Source organism: Bombina bombina, chromosome 7, assembly GCF_027579735.1.
Source record: "Bombina bombina isolate aBomBom1 chromosome 7, aBomBom1.pri, whole genome shotgun sequence".
NCBI lineage: Eukaryota > Metazoa > Chordata > Amphibia > Anura > Bombinatoridae > Bombina > Bombina bombina.
Window position 1 is genome coordinate 372726582 of NC_069505.1, and position 17799 is coordinate 372744380.

The following is a 17799-nucleotide window of genomic DNA, read 5'->3' on the forward strand; positions in this document are numbered from 1 at the left end:
TGTGGGTTCACGAGGCAGGAAAGGATTGTGTCAGTCCTCTTATAGCCTTCAGTCATGGATTTCTGGGCAGGGGAGGGTTCCGGCTGCGTCCCTCCACTTGACATCTTATTTCATCAGAACCTATAGTTCCTCCTCCTTGTGGGAGGGGGCTGGCGGGTGTAGTGCCCCGTTGCCACAGGTTGAGTGGTTTGGCCTTTAATTTTTAGGCCCCGGGATGGTCCTATGGGACTTGAGCCAACAGCTTGTATGGTTTGTCCAGCATGTGGAAGGTTTTGTATTTTGAAACCTATTGCTGTTTTGGCACCTTTAAGGGGGTGCATGTCAGCTGTTTCTAGTGTATCTAGATATGTCTCTCACTCTAGGCAGTGTAAGGTCTGTTTGAGTTATGAGACCTTGGGTCTTCTTCCATTATATCCTGGTGGGTTAGATTTCCTTTTGGGGATCTGTGTTCTGGACGTTGGTTGGTTTTTGTGGGGACTTGTTCACCTCGGGTTTTTCCGGAGCCGGGAAGGTGTAGCACCTTTTCTCTCCCCTGTGTCCTCTGCCTAGGTGGAGGAGACAGGGAGACTAGCCCAGCTAGTAGAGTTTTGGGAACTTGAGATATCCCTTCGGTTGTCCTGTGGCCTGGTGCCGTCTCTTCGTTTGATTTCTGGCCTTGCTCCTTGGAGAGTTGGACTTATCTAGGGGTGGTTCCTTCATTTGATAGGATATTCATGTTCTCTGTGCTGTCCATTTTTTCTGTATAAGCTCCATTCCTCTTGTCTGGCCTTTTGGCCAGTCGGGGTGTTTAGTTCCAGGGTATAGTTGTCTGAACTGTTAGGTACCAGGACCTGTTTTTTCTTCCTGAGTCTTTCTCTTTTTGGGGCTTCGCTCCTGTCCCAGTTTTGTTTTTTTTGGATCTCAGGGCTGGTCGTGATGTTCCACGGTGTTGGAAAATGGGGCTATGTCCTTGTTCCCTCTACCTGACCGGATCAGGGTTGGCTCGGTCTATTGGAGTATACTCCTTGCCACAGAGTAACCCATGTCATCTGGTGTTAGCTTGGTGACTTGCACCTCTAGACTGGTGGGTTTCTACCCAGCTGCTGGTGCTGGATTACAGTCTTCTTGTGCGCCTTAGGGTCGCATTCCCCTTTTGGTTTGCCAGGATACCCGTGGATTGTCTGCTCTGCAGGCGAATGGGTTGACTGTGCCTCTGTTAGGCAAACTAATTGTGATCCTTCTAGGACATTTGTGGGGGATCTTTTCTCCCGTTTAGCCTGCTTCGGGCCTTTAGGGCGGTTTATGCCCTTCTGGCTTCTGCCCCTTTTTATCCCTTTAGGGAATATTTGCTTCTTCAGGAGGCAGAGTTCTTACTAGGGGCTTCTCCTGGTCGGGAAGTGGATGGTGGACTTGGATCTTGCTAGTTCCATGTCAGACTGAGGGGCCTTGTTTTGATAGATCCTTGGGTCTATGGCCTTGTCTGTTTTTCAGAGTCAGGTTGTACTTGCACTCTGGGGGTATGGCTGTACCATCTTGCGCTCGTCCCTGTACCAGTTTCGAGATTCTTTTGTTTCCCTATTTTGGATTCCTGTGGCTGGGTTCATCCAGCTGAGGGTGGATCTGCAGGACAGGACGCCAGAGCGGTCTAAGGGTCGCAGTCTCCTCTGGAGGCTGCACTGTGTCTATCTTGATAGCTCAGTCTCCTAGATGGTGTTTCCTTTCTCCTTGTTCCTTTGACAGGAGCGGGTTTACTCTTCCTTCGGGTTTTGAAGGGATACTTTCCTCTCGGGGGCCTCAGTGGAGGCTTCTTGCTCCCCTCTTTAGGGACCTGTGAGTAGGTCCGGCGGCTTAGATTGCCTGCAGTGGGCCCTCTGTCAAAGGGCTGTTTTGTGCGGTCTGTTTTCTTGAGGACCGCTTCCTTTCCTTGCAAGCTCCCTTTGTGTCGTCCTGTTGTGGACTCTATGTTTTCGCCTGGGTCTATTACACGCTTTTCGAGGTCGAATACTTTGGTATTCTAGGGACTCGCGCGGGGAGAACTTTGTCTCTTTTAGCTGCGTCCATGCTTGCAGGATGATGGAGAGACGGCTTTTCTGTCTCCGTGCCCGGTGGTATCCCGGGTTTGCTTGGTATCGGTGTGGCCTCCTTCCCTGTTTAGGTCCGTTTGGGTCTCTGTGAACTGGGCCCACTCTTAGAGGTGTCCTTTTTTGTATTAAGGGACTTTTTGGTTTCCTCGGTCCTCCTTTGCCTCGTCTCTTTGAGGATTTCGGCTGGTTTCCCCCTCATTTGTGGGGGGTAATTGGTGGGGGACGGTGTCTCTTGGTGGCCTGTTGGTTCAGTTGAGTCCGTTTTGCGGTCTCTTGTTTGACTCTGGACAAGCTGCAAGTCAGTGTCATTGGGGCTTTTCCTTTAAAACCTTTTTTCTCGGAAGAGGGATTTTTTGTGGGATTGAGGTTCAGGTCTAGTGCCCTCAATAGGGGCCGCCTTTTGTACCCTCCCATCTTGGCATTCAGTGTCCACTATAGCTTGGGTATTGGTTTCCCAAAAGTAATGAATGCAGCTGTGAACTCTTTCTATTTAAGAAGAAAAACATAAATTATGCTTACCTGATAATTTCCTTTTCTTCTGATAGAAAGAATCCACAGCTCCCCACCCGTCATTTTCTGTGGGGCGTCCTTATATTCTTCTGGCATCTTTTCACCCTGATATTTCTTCTACTGTTCCTTGTTCCTCGGCAGAATGACTGGGGGATGAGGTGAGTGGGAGGAGTATTTAAGCCTTTGGCTGGGGTGTCTTTGCCTCCTCCTGGTGGCCAGGTTCTTATTTCCCAAAAGTAATAAATGCAGCTGTGGACTCTTTCCATCAGAAGAAAAGGAAATTATCAGGTAAGCATAATTTATGTTATATACTGCATTGGCCTCTCCTATACTCCTCTGACATCAAGCTGTCATGTGTCTTCACATCTCAGTCTTTAATATATCATTATTTGTGTTGCTACCTCTCTTGCTTCATCTATCTCTTTCTCTTTTTTTTCTCTATCCCCCTCTCCCCATTCTCTCTCTCTCTCTCTCTCTCTCTCTCTCTCCCTGTCCCTCTATGGGACTGATATTCAAAATCTTGCGGGCATGGAGAGAAATCACACAAACTCTTTGGGATTTGTTTTAGATCTTGTATTGTCTGTTTCACATAAAGAACACTACATAACAACATAAACATTTCTCAAGATAATATTTGTGTTTCTAAAAAATTTTAAGGGCCTTGCCGTACTGACAAGACTTCTTAGAATATCTCACCTGAGCAGCAAGGTTTTGAATATCAGGCTCTTTATCTCCTTATTTCTCTTTCCGCTCCCTTTTTTTATATGCCCTTCTCTCTATGGGCCCGATGATTAAAAAATTTGCCGGCATGGAGAGAAATCTCGCCAGATTTTTTAAAGGTTTTTTTGAGCATTATTTTGCAATGTAGGTGCCTCGCCTTCACATTTAGAACTCTGCATAAAGAGAAAAACAGGTCTCAAGAAAAAAATTGCCTTTTTAAACTTCTTTGAGGGACCTCATGGTACTGACGAGACATATTTGATCATCTCGACATAGTGGAGAGGTTTTGATCCTCAGCCCCTTTTTCTCTGTCTCCTCTTCTTTCTTGCTCCTCAGTTTGTCTTGCAACCTCTTGATCTCCACTGGCAACTAAAGTAACCAACTGCAATTACCACAACTGGTTAATGTGTTTGACACAAAACTGACTGCTAATTTTTAGTGTACTAAATTATGTTAAATAAAGTGGATACTGTGTTTTATCTCTTTGTAGGAGCAAATAGCTAAAATTCTTGCTGATTATGAAGTAATGGACGGCTTACTCTACAGTCTGTCACAGGATGACTTTAATGCCAAGTAAGTGTATCTTTACTTAACCTTTCATCAAGAACTTTAGATCTCCCCCAAATAACAATACAGCCACTTACCTCCTGTGTCTCCCCCCCCCCCCCATATAACAGATGGGTTGTCATTTCCTGGCCAAATAAAATCACAACCCTCATGGAAACCATTAGAGAACAGCACTTGGATGATGAGGAGAAGTTTCGCAAAATCCAAGTTATGGATCAAAACAATTTCCTGGAGCGTCTTGATGGTTTGCAGGTTAGTGACGCAGTATAGCTGCTTTGTTGGTGAGATTGAAAAAAGGTTTAAGTCTAATATATTCTTGTATTTTCAATATTTATATCTATCCAGATGAGAAGTTGGATTGTGAGGGTACCTGATACTGCTGGGACTAATCTGTTTGAAGTCAATACAAACAAAATATGATGTTGTTAGTGCTAACCTTATCTGTTTGTTTAACACTTTTGCGTTGCATAAACGAATAGGATTGTAGGGTCAATACAACAAAAATGATATGCTCTAATGAATTAGAGCATGAAATTTATGTATTTGATTGTCCCTTTTACCATATAAGTAAACCTTCCCCCACAATTAAATTCTAATTTGTTAGAGCATGTTATATTAATGCTAGCAACCCTACAGTGGTATGTGTTTAACCCTCACAATGGGGTGAAACACATAGTTACAGGGGCACTTGTGAGCACCCAAGCACTGCTAGTGCCTTGTGGAAACTGCTAGTCACCCAATTATCAGTGGAAGTCACACAGTTGGGTTGTACGACTACCACCGATGATTGGGTAAGTGGCTGTGTCTATTCGGACCAACAGTGCTCTGCAGCTCCTGAGCAGTAATTTTTTTCACTATAATGGCCCTTTAACTACCCTCACTATTCCCACTCACAATCTCAGCTCCCACCTATGAGAACCCCTTAACCAAATCCAGCCTGGACGTCAACTGCAGTTCAATAATTCACCCCACTACTCTTCCAAACCCCAGCATATGACCTGTACTTTACCATAATCACTCCTAAACATCCACTTCTCTACACCTATTCTAAACTTTTAATGTGCAGATAGAGCATGCAACTTTACATTATCATAATATCTACAGTATTTTTCTATGTACACTTTCGGAGGCACCGGCGCCTACTGAGCATGTGTTCACAGTGTATACGTATTAGGGATAGACCAATATCATTTTTTCAGGGCCGATACTGATTATTGGCCGCCTTTCAGGCCGATAACCGATATCAAGAGCCGATATTCTGTACATTTAAAATATTGAAAAATCAACACACTTTCTACACAAATATGGTATAAACTGAACATGTTTATTAAAATTTTAAACATTAACGGCTAGATTTAGAGTTCGGCGGTAGATGGGCTGTTAACGCCACGCGTGTTTATGTCTAACGCACGTCATTGTTTGACTCCGGTATTTAGAGTTAATATAAGACCATCTTACGATGCTCCTAACGCGTGTATGTCACACGCGTAATCCTGCCCGCGTTAGACAGTCTCCCATAGAGATCAATGGGAAATCAAATAAATTGCCTTTTTTCACCTAACACTCGATCTCGCGAGAATACGCACAGCTCGGTCATATGACGCATACCACATCATGCACAACAATAACACGCCGCAAATGTCACAACAACAATCAATCAACAAAGCACACAAGCATTACACATTCACAAGCGGGGGAAGTTTTAATACTATTTATACGGGGAATACGCATATACTTTAAGATGCGGAAAATCGCACAATAACAACAAGGATTAAAAAATATATACATACACTAGAAACAAAATCGCATTCAATATCATTATATATTATGAAAAACATACATATACAACACTTCACGAAGAACACACCATCGCAAATTCACATTTAAAAAGAATACTTTTGGACAATGAAAGCGAAAACGAACACTATGACATCATCGCATTCTACACATTCCACAAATACCAACTCTAAATGAGCATGCGCAAATTCACACACCTAATACACATTGCAATAATATTAATTGCTAATAAAGCACACCTGAACACTAATTACAATGGAAATTGGGACATCATTAAACATTTACACAGGGTATATAAGCACCACACAAGCATGGCTTCTTTGACTGTGTTGCTGGTGGGTCTTTGGAGATTTAAGAATAGAGAGTTTGAGAATTTTTGAGAGTGAGTTAGTGTTAGCGTGAGAGAGTCAGTTGGTAGTGTTAGCGTGAGAGAGTCAGTTGGTAGTGTTAGCGTGAGAGAGTCAGTTGGTAGTGTTAGCGTGAGAGAGTGAGTGAGTTAGTGGGAGTTAGTGGGAGTGGGAGAGAGTCTGTTAGTGGGAGCGTGAGTGAGTTAGTGGGAGTTATTAGTGATAGTTGTTAGTGTGAGCGTCAGTTAGTGGTAGTTAGTGAGCGTTAGTGGGAGTGTTTGTTATTGAGAATTAGAAGTAGTGTGAGTTAGCGAGCGAGTGATTTATCTGTACACTTAACACATTTACACGCAAACACATTCAATACATACATACACTTATCAATAACACTACATACACTCCATACCCCCTACCCCCTCATACTACACTCCATACCCCATTCCTTGTAGTCCCATTCCCTTTCATCCCATTTACTCTTATCCCATACCCCATACCCATCCCATACCCATCCCCTAGTTACATTTAGTTTACATATCCTCCTTTTAGTCTTATTCTTTTCGTTTATTTAAATACTCCTTACCCTCTTTGTTTTGTTTACATCCCTCACACTTTAAGCACCTTTTTTGTCTTTTTAGTTCTTTATTTTGACCCCCTTTCATTTCATCACACTCACTTTTTGTTTGATTATTTGGGGTTTAGTTTAGGGAGGAGATGGAGGCCAGGCAGGGGACAGGTAGAGGGGGGAGTAGAGGGAGGGGGAGAGGAACAGGGCAGGAAGGGGGGCAGGAAGCGGGGGTGGAAGCGGTGGGTGGACCCAGCCACTTGGTTCAAGATGACCAAGTGGCTGGGCCCAGTGGCGGTCAGAGTAGGGCTTCACAGTCCGGGAAACAGAGGGCATCGTCACAGGGGAAGGCCAAGGCGACTAGGGAGGCGAGGTTTACGATGGAGGAGAAGGAGGCCCTCGTAGAGGCCTATATGGCCAGGCATAGGATGCTGCAGCACCAGAAGACTACCCCGACTGACAGGAGGAGGCTCTGGAACGAGATTAGGAATGCAGTCAATGCAGTGGGTGGCCGGAACCGGGATATGGATTCTATCAAACATCGGTACCGGGACTGTAAACTTGAACTTAAAAAAAAGTTAAGCCTGGAGGCCCGACATGCCGCAGGGACCGGTGGCGGCCCTGCCCTTGAAATGGAGTACTGCAGATGGGAGGAAATGTTGCGGCCCAGCATCTCCGAGGTGGAAGTAGTCGGTATCGGAGGAATCGATACCGGGAACCTGCCACTCTCATCTGACGGTAAGCTCATTGAACAATAATTTCACATACGAATGTATTTCAATGGACACTATACGCAAACATTTACTTTCATGATTGAGGTAGCGAATACAATTTGACAAAACATTCAAATGTACTTATATTACCTAATTTGATTCATTCTTGAGATATATTTTAATGAAGAAATAGCCATGCACACGGTGAAACAATCACAGGAGGCAGCTATATTCAGCTAACAATCAGCATCTTATAAGCATATTTAGATATGCTTTTCAGCAAAGAATATCCAGAGAATGAAGCTAATTAGATAAGAAAAGTACATTCGAAAGTTGATACTAAATGTATGCTTCTAAATCATGAAAGATAAAACATTGGGTTTCATGTGTTAAGGATCAGATTAATGCTATTACGCTGTTTACACGCATTCTATTACTTTGCGGTTACATCAGTATCTAGGCTATAGGTTAGGTGTGCATTTAAACAGACTGAAAACAAACGCAAAAACATTCACATTGACCAGATATCACAAACACGGTTTAGAAAAAGCGGAAATCGTATTGATTGTTTGTTAGATTTCAAAGTGGATTAATGATTCTGCATTTGTAATTGTATCGTAAGCTAAGTCATTTAAACCTTGATTTGCAAATATGCTAATATATATATATTTTTTTTTTATTTTTTTATTTATATACAGAGTCTGGGGACGAGGCAGCACAGCCTCCTGCATCTCCCCGGGATGAGAGTGGTGGTGAGGAATTCCCACTTCGGAGGGAAGAGGCCCCCCGTGACGAACAGCGCACGGGAGATGATGAAGAGGCCCCGGAAGCACAGGAGGATCCCGCTGAACCCGCGGAACCCGCGGAACCAGAGGTCCCTCAAAGACCCGCACTCCGCCGTGCACGGGCACCCCGCCGTGCACGGGTTCAACAGGCACAACAAGAAGAAATAGCGGAGGTGCGGGTTCTACTGGAGTACATAGACCAGATGCGTACCTCCCGGATAGAAAACATAGAAGGACGACGCAGAATACTTGATGGGCAGAATCAAATAATTCAAGGCCAAAATGAAATAATCAATATACTGAATAGAATACAAGAAGGACAAACAAGAATGTTTAATCTTCATCAGGAAATGTTCACATTTTTCCGGGAGGCGCATGCTGGTCTACCTCCTGTTGCTGGGCCTCTTGTTGCTGGGCCTCTTGCTGCTGGGCCATCTCCTCCTGCCGGCCCATCTCATCCTCCTCCTCAGCCATCTACTCCTCCTCCTCCTCAGCCATCTACTCCTCCTCCTCCTCAGCCATCTTCTCCTCCTCATCCATCTTCTCCTCCTCCTCAGCCATCTACTCCTCACCTTGGTCGTCCCAGTACTCTTCCTTCCACTCCTCCCACAACAGCTCCAAGGAGGACTCTTCGGAGTCGGCAGTTGCCTCTCCCAGAGCCTCAGCCCCGTGGGAAGAGGGGAAGGAAGAGGAAGTAAGTATTTTTTTCCATCTTCAAATATTTTTTTTGTGTAATGGATAGGTATGTGATGATGTGGTTTTCATACACTTGTGGACCACACTCTGTATATAATCGACTTCTATGGGACCGGGTCCATGGAGGAAGATTCTTTGCAGAGTGTGGGTTATAAGTGTGTGAAAACCACATCATCACATACCTATCCTTGTTCATGATATTGATTGGTTTCTGTGATGTGATGTCCAAACTGTTTCCCGAATCGCTAACTAAATTACCATAACAATTATCCATGATGGCATATTACTGTTTGAATGCCAATAACACAGCTTAAAGGGACAGTCAGAAAATTATTGATTACAAAGAAAACACTGTATTACGCATTATAAAGTTTGAAACAACAAAACATGGAGAAATACATGTGTGACTTATGTGCTTACCCTTGTATCTATGACTATGAAAAATGACCACTTATTTGTTGTTCTGACATAACAACATTTTAGATATCAATGATCAATACATGGTCAATAATATGCTGTATGAGCACAAGGTTTTACATATACAAATGCTATCCAAATGCCCTCTAGTGCTCAAATTGTATAATGATTACAAGCACTCTTCAAGATTTAAGAAATGAGCACACCAACCTCATAGGTTTAGAGAGCAAATTTAAATAAACCCAGACAAATGTTCAATTGTTGAGAAACATTTGATATCCTTGATATTACAGAATTGACTTTTCGAATAATTTAAAAAAATTTTTTTTTCTAAACTGTCCCTTTAACAACATTACATATGCTAACACATATTTTAAGCTTGTTGGTATATCTACATGTACTTTGTCAAAAAAAAAAAAATTAAATAACATTTATATTGACGTGTTAAATAAAGTCTATTTTCTTTAAGAGACATTATTGTGTTAATATTTTATTGTAAATATTTTTATTTTAACAATGAATATGGTTTAAAGTCCTTTTAGGAGTGGGGGGGGGAAATATGCTAACAAAAATATATTTGAAGATTAAACTATGTGGATCTCATACATGATACAAAAAACAACATTTGCATTCAAGGGACAGTATCCTATATTTTTTACATAACTGTATGTAATAGACACTACTACAAACAACAAGATTAACATATACTGATATCAATATTAAAAAGCTTCAAACACTTGCAAATAAAATAGGGTTAGCTATATTGAAAATATAGATGAACCACCATTACAACCGTAAAACAACACAATACCCCATCATTAACATATGAAAAGACCCTTTACACAAACTGGACAAAGCTGGAGATGGTACTCACATGAAACTCATTGGCTTTGCGAGGAGTAAGAAAATTACTTACATTTTCTTACAACACAAGACAAAATAAACCGATTGGTTAAACAATGGACTATCTAACTAGAGACAAAATCAAATATTTTTATTTATAATGTGAGTGTCTAATGAACCTTTCATAAAATATACAACGAAATTACATTTAGAAGAAGTCGGCATCATATATTTAGCATATGATAAATGCATATTGATTACTTTATTCAAACACAATAGCGCATATTTATTAATTAGATATGTTCAACATTAAACACAACAGTAATTTTTCAGAAAAAGGAACATTGTTGACAAACATATTAAACATGGACTGGAGAGATTTGCACTTGCCTATAAATATCCTATGCATGAAAACATTTTGCTTTCGTTCGTTGATTCAACCAGACATCCAGCAAAAGAGAATGTGTTGGTCTTTATCAGCTACGGGTCAACAATGTAACATGATGCAAATAATACATATTCGCAAGCTTTGTAAAATTGCATGCAGTCACAAACGTTTTTAACGTGCACAAATATTGCGGGACTACGCAATCCAATCACACGTTTTTTTACCTTTACATGTTCCGTCTTAACATGGCGCTTCCTTGATCACGTAAGAACGCCATCCAATGAAAGGCACATTATTGATCACGTAAGAACGCACACAAAAAAAAGGCGCATCCTTGATCGCGTCAAAACGCAATACAATAAAAGGCATATTCCTGATCACGTAAGAACGTCAGTCAATACAAGGAATCATTGGACAGCCTGGCAGGTGACGTCTTAAGCAACATGGCGCATCCGAGATCGCTGAAAAAACGCAGACAATACAAGGACTCAGTGACATCTTGGCATATCACTAAGAAACGTATTTATATTTTAGGAACTAGTATGTGTGTAGATTGCTATCTAGGAATGTCACCAAATCATGAATCATCTTTTCGGACTTGACTGTCCCTTGAACTATAGCTATGGTGTATATCTTTAACATTTAAAAGATACACATGAGAAATACATATGCCATTGATGTTTTAAGATATGTTTGGATTGTTGTTGAATAACAATAGTTATACATGTATTGATTAAACGTGTCATTTATTCAAGTTTAATTATTGTCAGCCTACCTATAGCCATATATGGGAGGAGATGTATTTTGTTAACATATTAGTTAACTAATATTCATTATCTACATTATTTGCATTACACACAGAGATTGATTTGGTTACACTTTGACAATAATATAGATTTGAAAATGAAATACAGGTGCTGTCAACATTACAATAAGATTGTTTATTAATAAAACTATATTTCTCCAACATAGGTGTGTCCGGTCCACGGCGTCATCCTTACTTGTGGGATATTCTCTTCCCCAACAGGAAATGGCAAAGAGCCCAGCAAAGCTGGTCACATGATCCCTCCTAGGCTCCGCCTACCCCAGTCATTCTCTTTGCCGTTGTACAGGCAACATCTCCACGGAGATGGCTTAGAGTTTTTTAGTGTTTAACTGTAGTTTTTATTATTCAATCAAGAGTTTGTTATTTTGAAATAGTGCTGGTATGTACTATTTACTCAGAAACAGAAAAGAGATGAAGATTTCTGTTTGTATGAGGAAAATGATTTTAGCAACCGTCACTAAAATCCATGGCTGTTCCACACAGGACTGTTGAGAGCAATTAACTTCAGTTGGGGGAACAGTGAGCAGTCTCTTGCTGCTTGAGGTATGACACATTCTAACAAGACGATGTAATGCTGGAAGCTGTCATTTTCCCTCTGGGATCCGGTAAGCCATGTTTATTACGATTGTAAATAAGGGCTTCAAAAAGGGCTTATTAAGACTGTAGACTTTTTTTGGGCTAAATCGATTGATTATTAACACATATTTAGCCTTGAGGAATCATTTTATCTGGGTATTTTGATATAATAATATCGGCAGGCACTGTTTTAGACACCTTATTCTTTAGGGGCTTTCCCAAAGCATAGGCAGAGCCTCATTTTCGCGCCGGTGTTGCGCACTTGTTTTTGAGAGGCATGGCATGCAGTCGCATGTGAGAGGAGCTCTGATACTTAGAAAAGACTTTCTGAAGGCGTCATTTGGTATCGTATTCCCCTTGGGGCTTGGTTGGGTCTCAGCAAAGCAGATACCAGGGACTGTAAAGGGGTTAAAGTTCAAAACGGCTCCGGTTCCGTTATTTTAAGGGTTAAAGCTTCCAAATTTGGTGTGCAATACTTTTAAGGCTTTAAGACACTGTGGTGAAAATTTGGTAAATTTTGAACAATTCCTTCATGTTTTTTCGCATTTGCAGTAATAAAGTGTGTTCAGTTTAAAATTTAAAGTGACAGTAACGGTTTTATTTTAAAACGTTTTTTGTACTTGTTATCAAGTTTATGCCTGTTTAACATGTCTGAACTACCAGATAGACTGTGTTCTGAATGTGGGGAAGCCAGAATTCCTATTCATTTAAATAAATGTGATTTATGTGACAATGACAATGATGCCCAAGATGATTCCTCAAGTGAGGGGAGTAAGCATGGTACTGCATCATTCCCTCCTTCGTCTACACAAGTCTTGCCCACTCAGGAGGCCCCTAGTACATCTAGCGCGCCAATACTCCTTACTATGCAACAATTAACGGCTGTAATGGATAATTCTGTCAAAAACATTTTAGCCAAAATGAACACTTATCAGCGTAAGCGCGACTGCTCTGTTTTAGATACTGAAGAGCATGACGACGCTGATATTAATATTTCTGAAGGGCCCCTAACTCAGTCTGATGGGGCCAGGGAGGTTTTGTCTGAGGGAGAAATTACTGATTCAGGGAACATTTCTCAACAAGCTGAACCTGATGTGATTGCATTTAAATTTAAGTTGGAACATCTCCGCATTCTGCTTAAGGAGGTATTATCCACTCTGGATGATTGTGACAAGTTGGTCATCCCAGAGAAACTATGTAAAATGGACAAGTTCCTAGAGGTGCCGGGGCTCCCAGAAGCTTTTCCTATACCCAAGCGGGTGGCGGACATTGTTAATAAAGAATGGGAAAGGCCCGGTATTCCTTTCGTCCCTTCCCCCATATTTAAAAAATTGTTTCCTATGGTCGACCCCAGAAAGGACTTATGGCAGACAGTCCCCAAGGTCGAGGGAGCGGTTTCCACTTTAAACAAACGCACCACTATACCCATAGAGGATAGTTGTGCTTTCAAAGATCCTATGGATAAAAAATTAGAAGGTTTGCTTAAAAAGATGTTTGTTCAGCAGGGTTACCTTCTACAACCAATTTCATGCATTGTCCCTGTCGCTACAGCCGCATGTTTCTGGTTCGATGAGCTGATAAAGGCGGTCGACAGTGATTCTCCTCCTTATGAAGAGATTATGGACAGAATCAATGCTCTCAAATTGGCTAATTCTTTCACCCTAGACGCCACTTTGCAATTGGCTAGGTTAGCGGCTAAGAATTCTGGGTTTGCTATTGTGGCGCGCAGAGCGCTTTGGTTGAAATCTTGGTCGGCTGATGCGTCTTCCAAGAACAAGCTACTTAACATTCCTTTCAAGGGGAAAACGCTGTTTGGCCCTAACTTGAAAGAGATTATCTCGGATATCACTGGGGGTAAGGGCCACGCCCTTCCTCAGGATCGGCCTTTCAAGGCAAAAAATAAACCTAATTTTCGTCCCTTTCGTAGAAATGGACCAGCCCAAAGGGCTACGTCCTCTAAGCAAGAGGGTAATACTTCTCAAGCCAAGCCAGCTTGGAGACCAATGCAAGGCTGGAACAAGGGAAAGCAGGCCAAGAAACCTGCCACTGCTACCAAGACAGCATGAAATGTTGGCCCCCGATCCGGGACCGGATCTGGTGGGGGGCAGACTCTCTCTCTTCGCTCAGGCTTGGGCAAGAGATGTTCTGGATCCTTGGGCGCTAGAAACATCCCAGGAGTGGAAAATTGGGAAGCGGATTTTCTGAGTCGTCAGACATTGCATCCGGGGGAGTGGGAACTCCATCCGGAAATCTTTGCCCAAGTCACTCAGCTGTGGGGCATTCCAGACATGGATCTGATGGCCTCTCGTCAGAACTTCAAAGTTCCTTGCTACGGGTCCAGATCCAGGGATCCCAAGGCGGCTCTAGTGGATGCACTAGTAGCACCTTGGACCTTCAAACTAGCTTATGTGTTCCCGCCGTTTCCTCTCATCCCCAGGCTGGTAGCCAGGATCAATCAGGAGAGGGCGTCGGTGATCTTGATAGCTCCTGCGTGGCCACGCAGGACTTGGTACGCAGATCTGGTGAATATGTCATCGGCTCCTCCTTGGAAGCTACCTTTGAGACGAGACCTTCTTGTTCAGGGTCCGTTCGAACATCCGAATCTGGTTTCACTCCAGCTGACTGCTTGGAGATTGAACGCTTGATCTTATCGAAGCGAGGATTCTCAGATTCTGTTATCGATACTCTTGTTCAGGCCAGAAAGCCTGTAACTAGAAAGATTTACCACAAAATTTGGAAAAAATATATCTGTTGGTGTGAATCTAAAGGATTCCCTTGGGACAAGGTTAAGATTCCTAGGATTCTATCCTTCCTTCAAGAAGGATTGGAAAAAGGATTATCTGCAAGTTCCCTGAAGGGACAGATTTCTGCCTTGTCTGTGTTACTTCACAAAAAGCTGGCCGCTGTGCCAGATGTTCAAGCCTTTGTTCAGGCTCTGGTTAGAATTAAGCCTGTTTACAAACCTTTGACTCCTCCTTGGAGTCTCAATTTAGTTCTTTCAGTTCTTCAGGGGGTTCCGTTTGAACCCTTGCATTCCGTTGATATTAAGTTATTATCTTGGAAAGTTTTGTTTTTAGTTGCAATTTCTTCTGCTAGAAGAGTTTCAGAATTATCTGCTCTGCAGTGTTCTCCTCCTTATCTGGTGTTCCATGCAGATAAGGTGGTTTTACGTACTAAACCTGGTTTTCTTCCAAAAGTTGTTTCTAACAAAAACATTAACCAGGAGATTATCGTACCTTCTCTGTGTCCGAAACCAGTTTCAAAGAAGGAACGTTTGTTGCACAATTTGGATGTTGTTCGCGCTCTAAAATTCTATTTAGATGCTACAAAGGATTTTAGACAAACATCTTCCTTGTTTGTTGTTTATTCCGGTAAAAGGAGAGGTCAAAAAGCAACTTCTACCTCTCTCTCTTTTTGGATTAAAAGCATCATCAGATTGGCTTACGAGACTGCCGGACGGCAGCCTCCCGAAAGAATCACAGCTCATTCCACTAGGGCTGTGGCTTCCACATGGGCCTTCAAGAACGAGGCTTCTGTTGATCAGATATGTAGGGCAGCGACTTGGTCTTCACTGCACACTTTTACCAAATTTTACAAGTTTGATACTTTTGCTTCTTCTGAGGCTATTTTTGGGAGAAAGGTTTTGCAAGCCGTGGTGCCTTCCATTTAGGTGACCTGATTTGCTCCCTCCCTTCATCCGTGTCCTAAAGCTTTGGTATTGGTTCCCACAAGTAAGGATGACGCCGTGGACCGGACACACCTATGTTGGAGAAAACAGAATTTATGTTTACCTGATAAATTACTTTCTCCAACGGTGTGTCCGGTCCACGGCCCGCCCTGGTTTTTTTAATCAGGTCTGATAATTTATTTTCTTTAACTACAGTCACCACGGTACCATATGGTTTCTCCTATGCAAATATTCCTCCTTAACGTCGGTCGAATGACTGGGGTAGGCGGAGCCTAGGAGGGATCATGTGACCAGCTTTGCTGGGCTCTTTGCCATTTCCTGTTGGGGAAGAGAATATCCCACAAGTAAGGATGACGCCGTGGACCGGACACACCGTTGGAGAAAGTAATTTATCAGGTAAACATAAATTCTGTTGTCCTTGTTCTTGTAAAAAGGACAAAAACGCTTTACAAATGGAAATACATTCATTTACAATAGTGATCAACATCCCCATTGGAGACACATGGCAAGGTAACACAGTGCATCACAGTCCATGAAGAGAGTTGCCAAGGGCCAGCATAGCCCCATTGGAGACACATGGCAAGGTAACACAGTGCATCACAGTCCATGAAGAGAGTTGCCAAGGGCCAGCATAGCCCCATTGGAGACACATGGCAAGGTAACACAGTGCATCACAGTCCATGAAGAGAGTTGCCAAGGGCCAGCATAGCCCCATTGGAGACACATGGCAAGGTAACACAGTGCATCACAGTCCATGAAGAGAGTTGCCAAGGGCCAGCATAGCCCCATTGGAGACACATGACAAGGTAACACAGTGCATCACAGTCCATGAAGAGAGTTGCCAAGGGCCAGCATAGCCCCATTGGAGACACATGACAAGGTAACACAGTGCATCACAGTCCATGAAGAGAGTTGCCAAGGGCCAGCATAGCCCCATTGGAGACACATGGCAAGGTAACACAGTGCATCACAGTCCATGAAGAGAGTTGCCAAGGGCCAGCATAGCCCCATTGGAGACACATGGCAAGGTAACACAGTGCATCACAGTCCATGAAGAGAGTTGCCAAGGGCCAGCATAGCCCCATTGGAGACACATGGCAAGGTAACACAGTGCATCACAGTCCATGAAGAGAGTTGCCAAGGGCCAGCATAGCCTCATTGGAGACACATGACAAGGTAAAAGAGTGCAACAGGCACAACAATAAACTGATAAAAAGGCCAAATGGCAACAATATAAATACTAATTCAACATGTGGACGGAGGATTATTATCTGCCACCATGGAGCATATCCAGATCCTCCACTTACTGGTCATCATCTTCATTGTCCTGTACATGTCCAGCTCCAGATTCAGGCCTTGAACGTAATTGCATAATTTCACGCAGAGTCAAGTCCTGAACCCGGAGCTGGGCCTGCATGGTGTTGTTCATCCCTCTCAGGACATCTGCGTTCCTCAACACGGCCTGCTCTACTCTTGCTATCCCTTCTAGCATGAGCCATGCTGAGTCACAGCCTAAAATAAAATAAAATTAAATATTAAGGATAATTACACAACAGAATAAAAGATTTTAATACATACATTGTCATCATAAAGACAAATAATTATTTACATAAATTATTTTTCATATATTCTTTACACATGAATTAGGTTATTCAGACAGACAGAAATCATTAAAGGCTCATGTTACTCAAACATGTTGTCCCCTTTAATTGGTTTTAGATGATCCACTTATACAGCTTGAGTGTATCAAATCTTGTTAAAGGATTTACATTGTACTTACATCAGCAATTTAAAAATTCAATTTAGACTGTGGTAGGCACACCTATCCTTAAACATTTTGGCATTGAGGACAAGCTGTGTAAACATAGCAACCAGAAGAAATTAAATTCCCACTGGGTTAGACAAGAGATAATGTATCCACATTTGGACATAAAATTTTGGATCCAAGTAGTGGTGTTTGGTATATGTAGTGATATCCAATTAAAGGGACACTGAACCTAAATATTTAATGGACTGATTCAGATAGAGCATGACATGACAAATCTTTAGAAATTACACATATTCATTATATGTTTTAATTGTCAAGCTATATTTTGAATGCAAGAATGTTGGTTTTTATGGAAGCCAATATTTGTTGATGAACTTTGTTTGTGCATGCTGGTTGATGGATACATTCATCCAACAATAAAGAAATGATGGCCACATTTATTTTATTGTTTAAACTAATTATAGGAATAAGTTGTTTTCCATAAATATATCAAGAGAATGACGAATAATTCATAAGAGTATTCTATTATACAT

At 42.2% G+C, this 17799-nt stretch overlaps 1 protein-coding gene across 1 annotated transcript in view; it reads left to right on the plus strand.

The window, feature by feature from the left end:
* The window catches only part of DNAH1 (dynein axonemal heavy chain 1), a 691978-nt gene that overhangs the window by 221727 nt on the left and 452452 nt on the right, over positions 1-17799 (plus strand). The window contains exons 17-18 of the mRNA XM_053721084.1: positions 3784-3866; positions 3971-4112. Of these exons, the coding sequence (XP_053577059.1) occupies positions 3784-3866; positions 3971-4112 (225 nt within the window). The remainder of the gene's footprint in view (positions 1-3783; positions 3867-3970; positions 4113-17799) is intronic.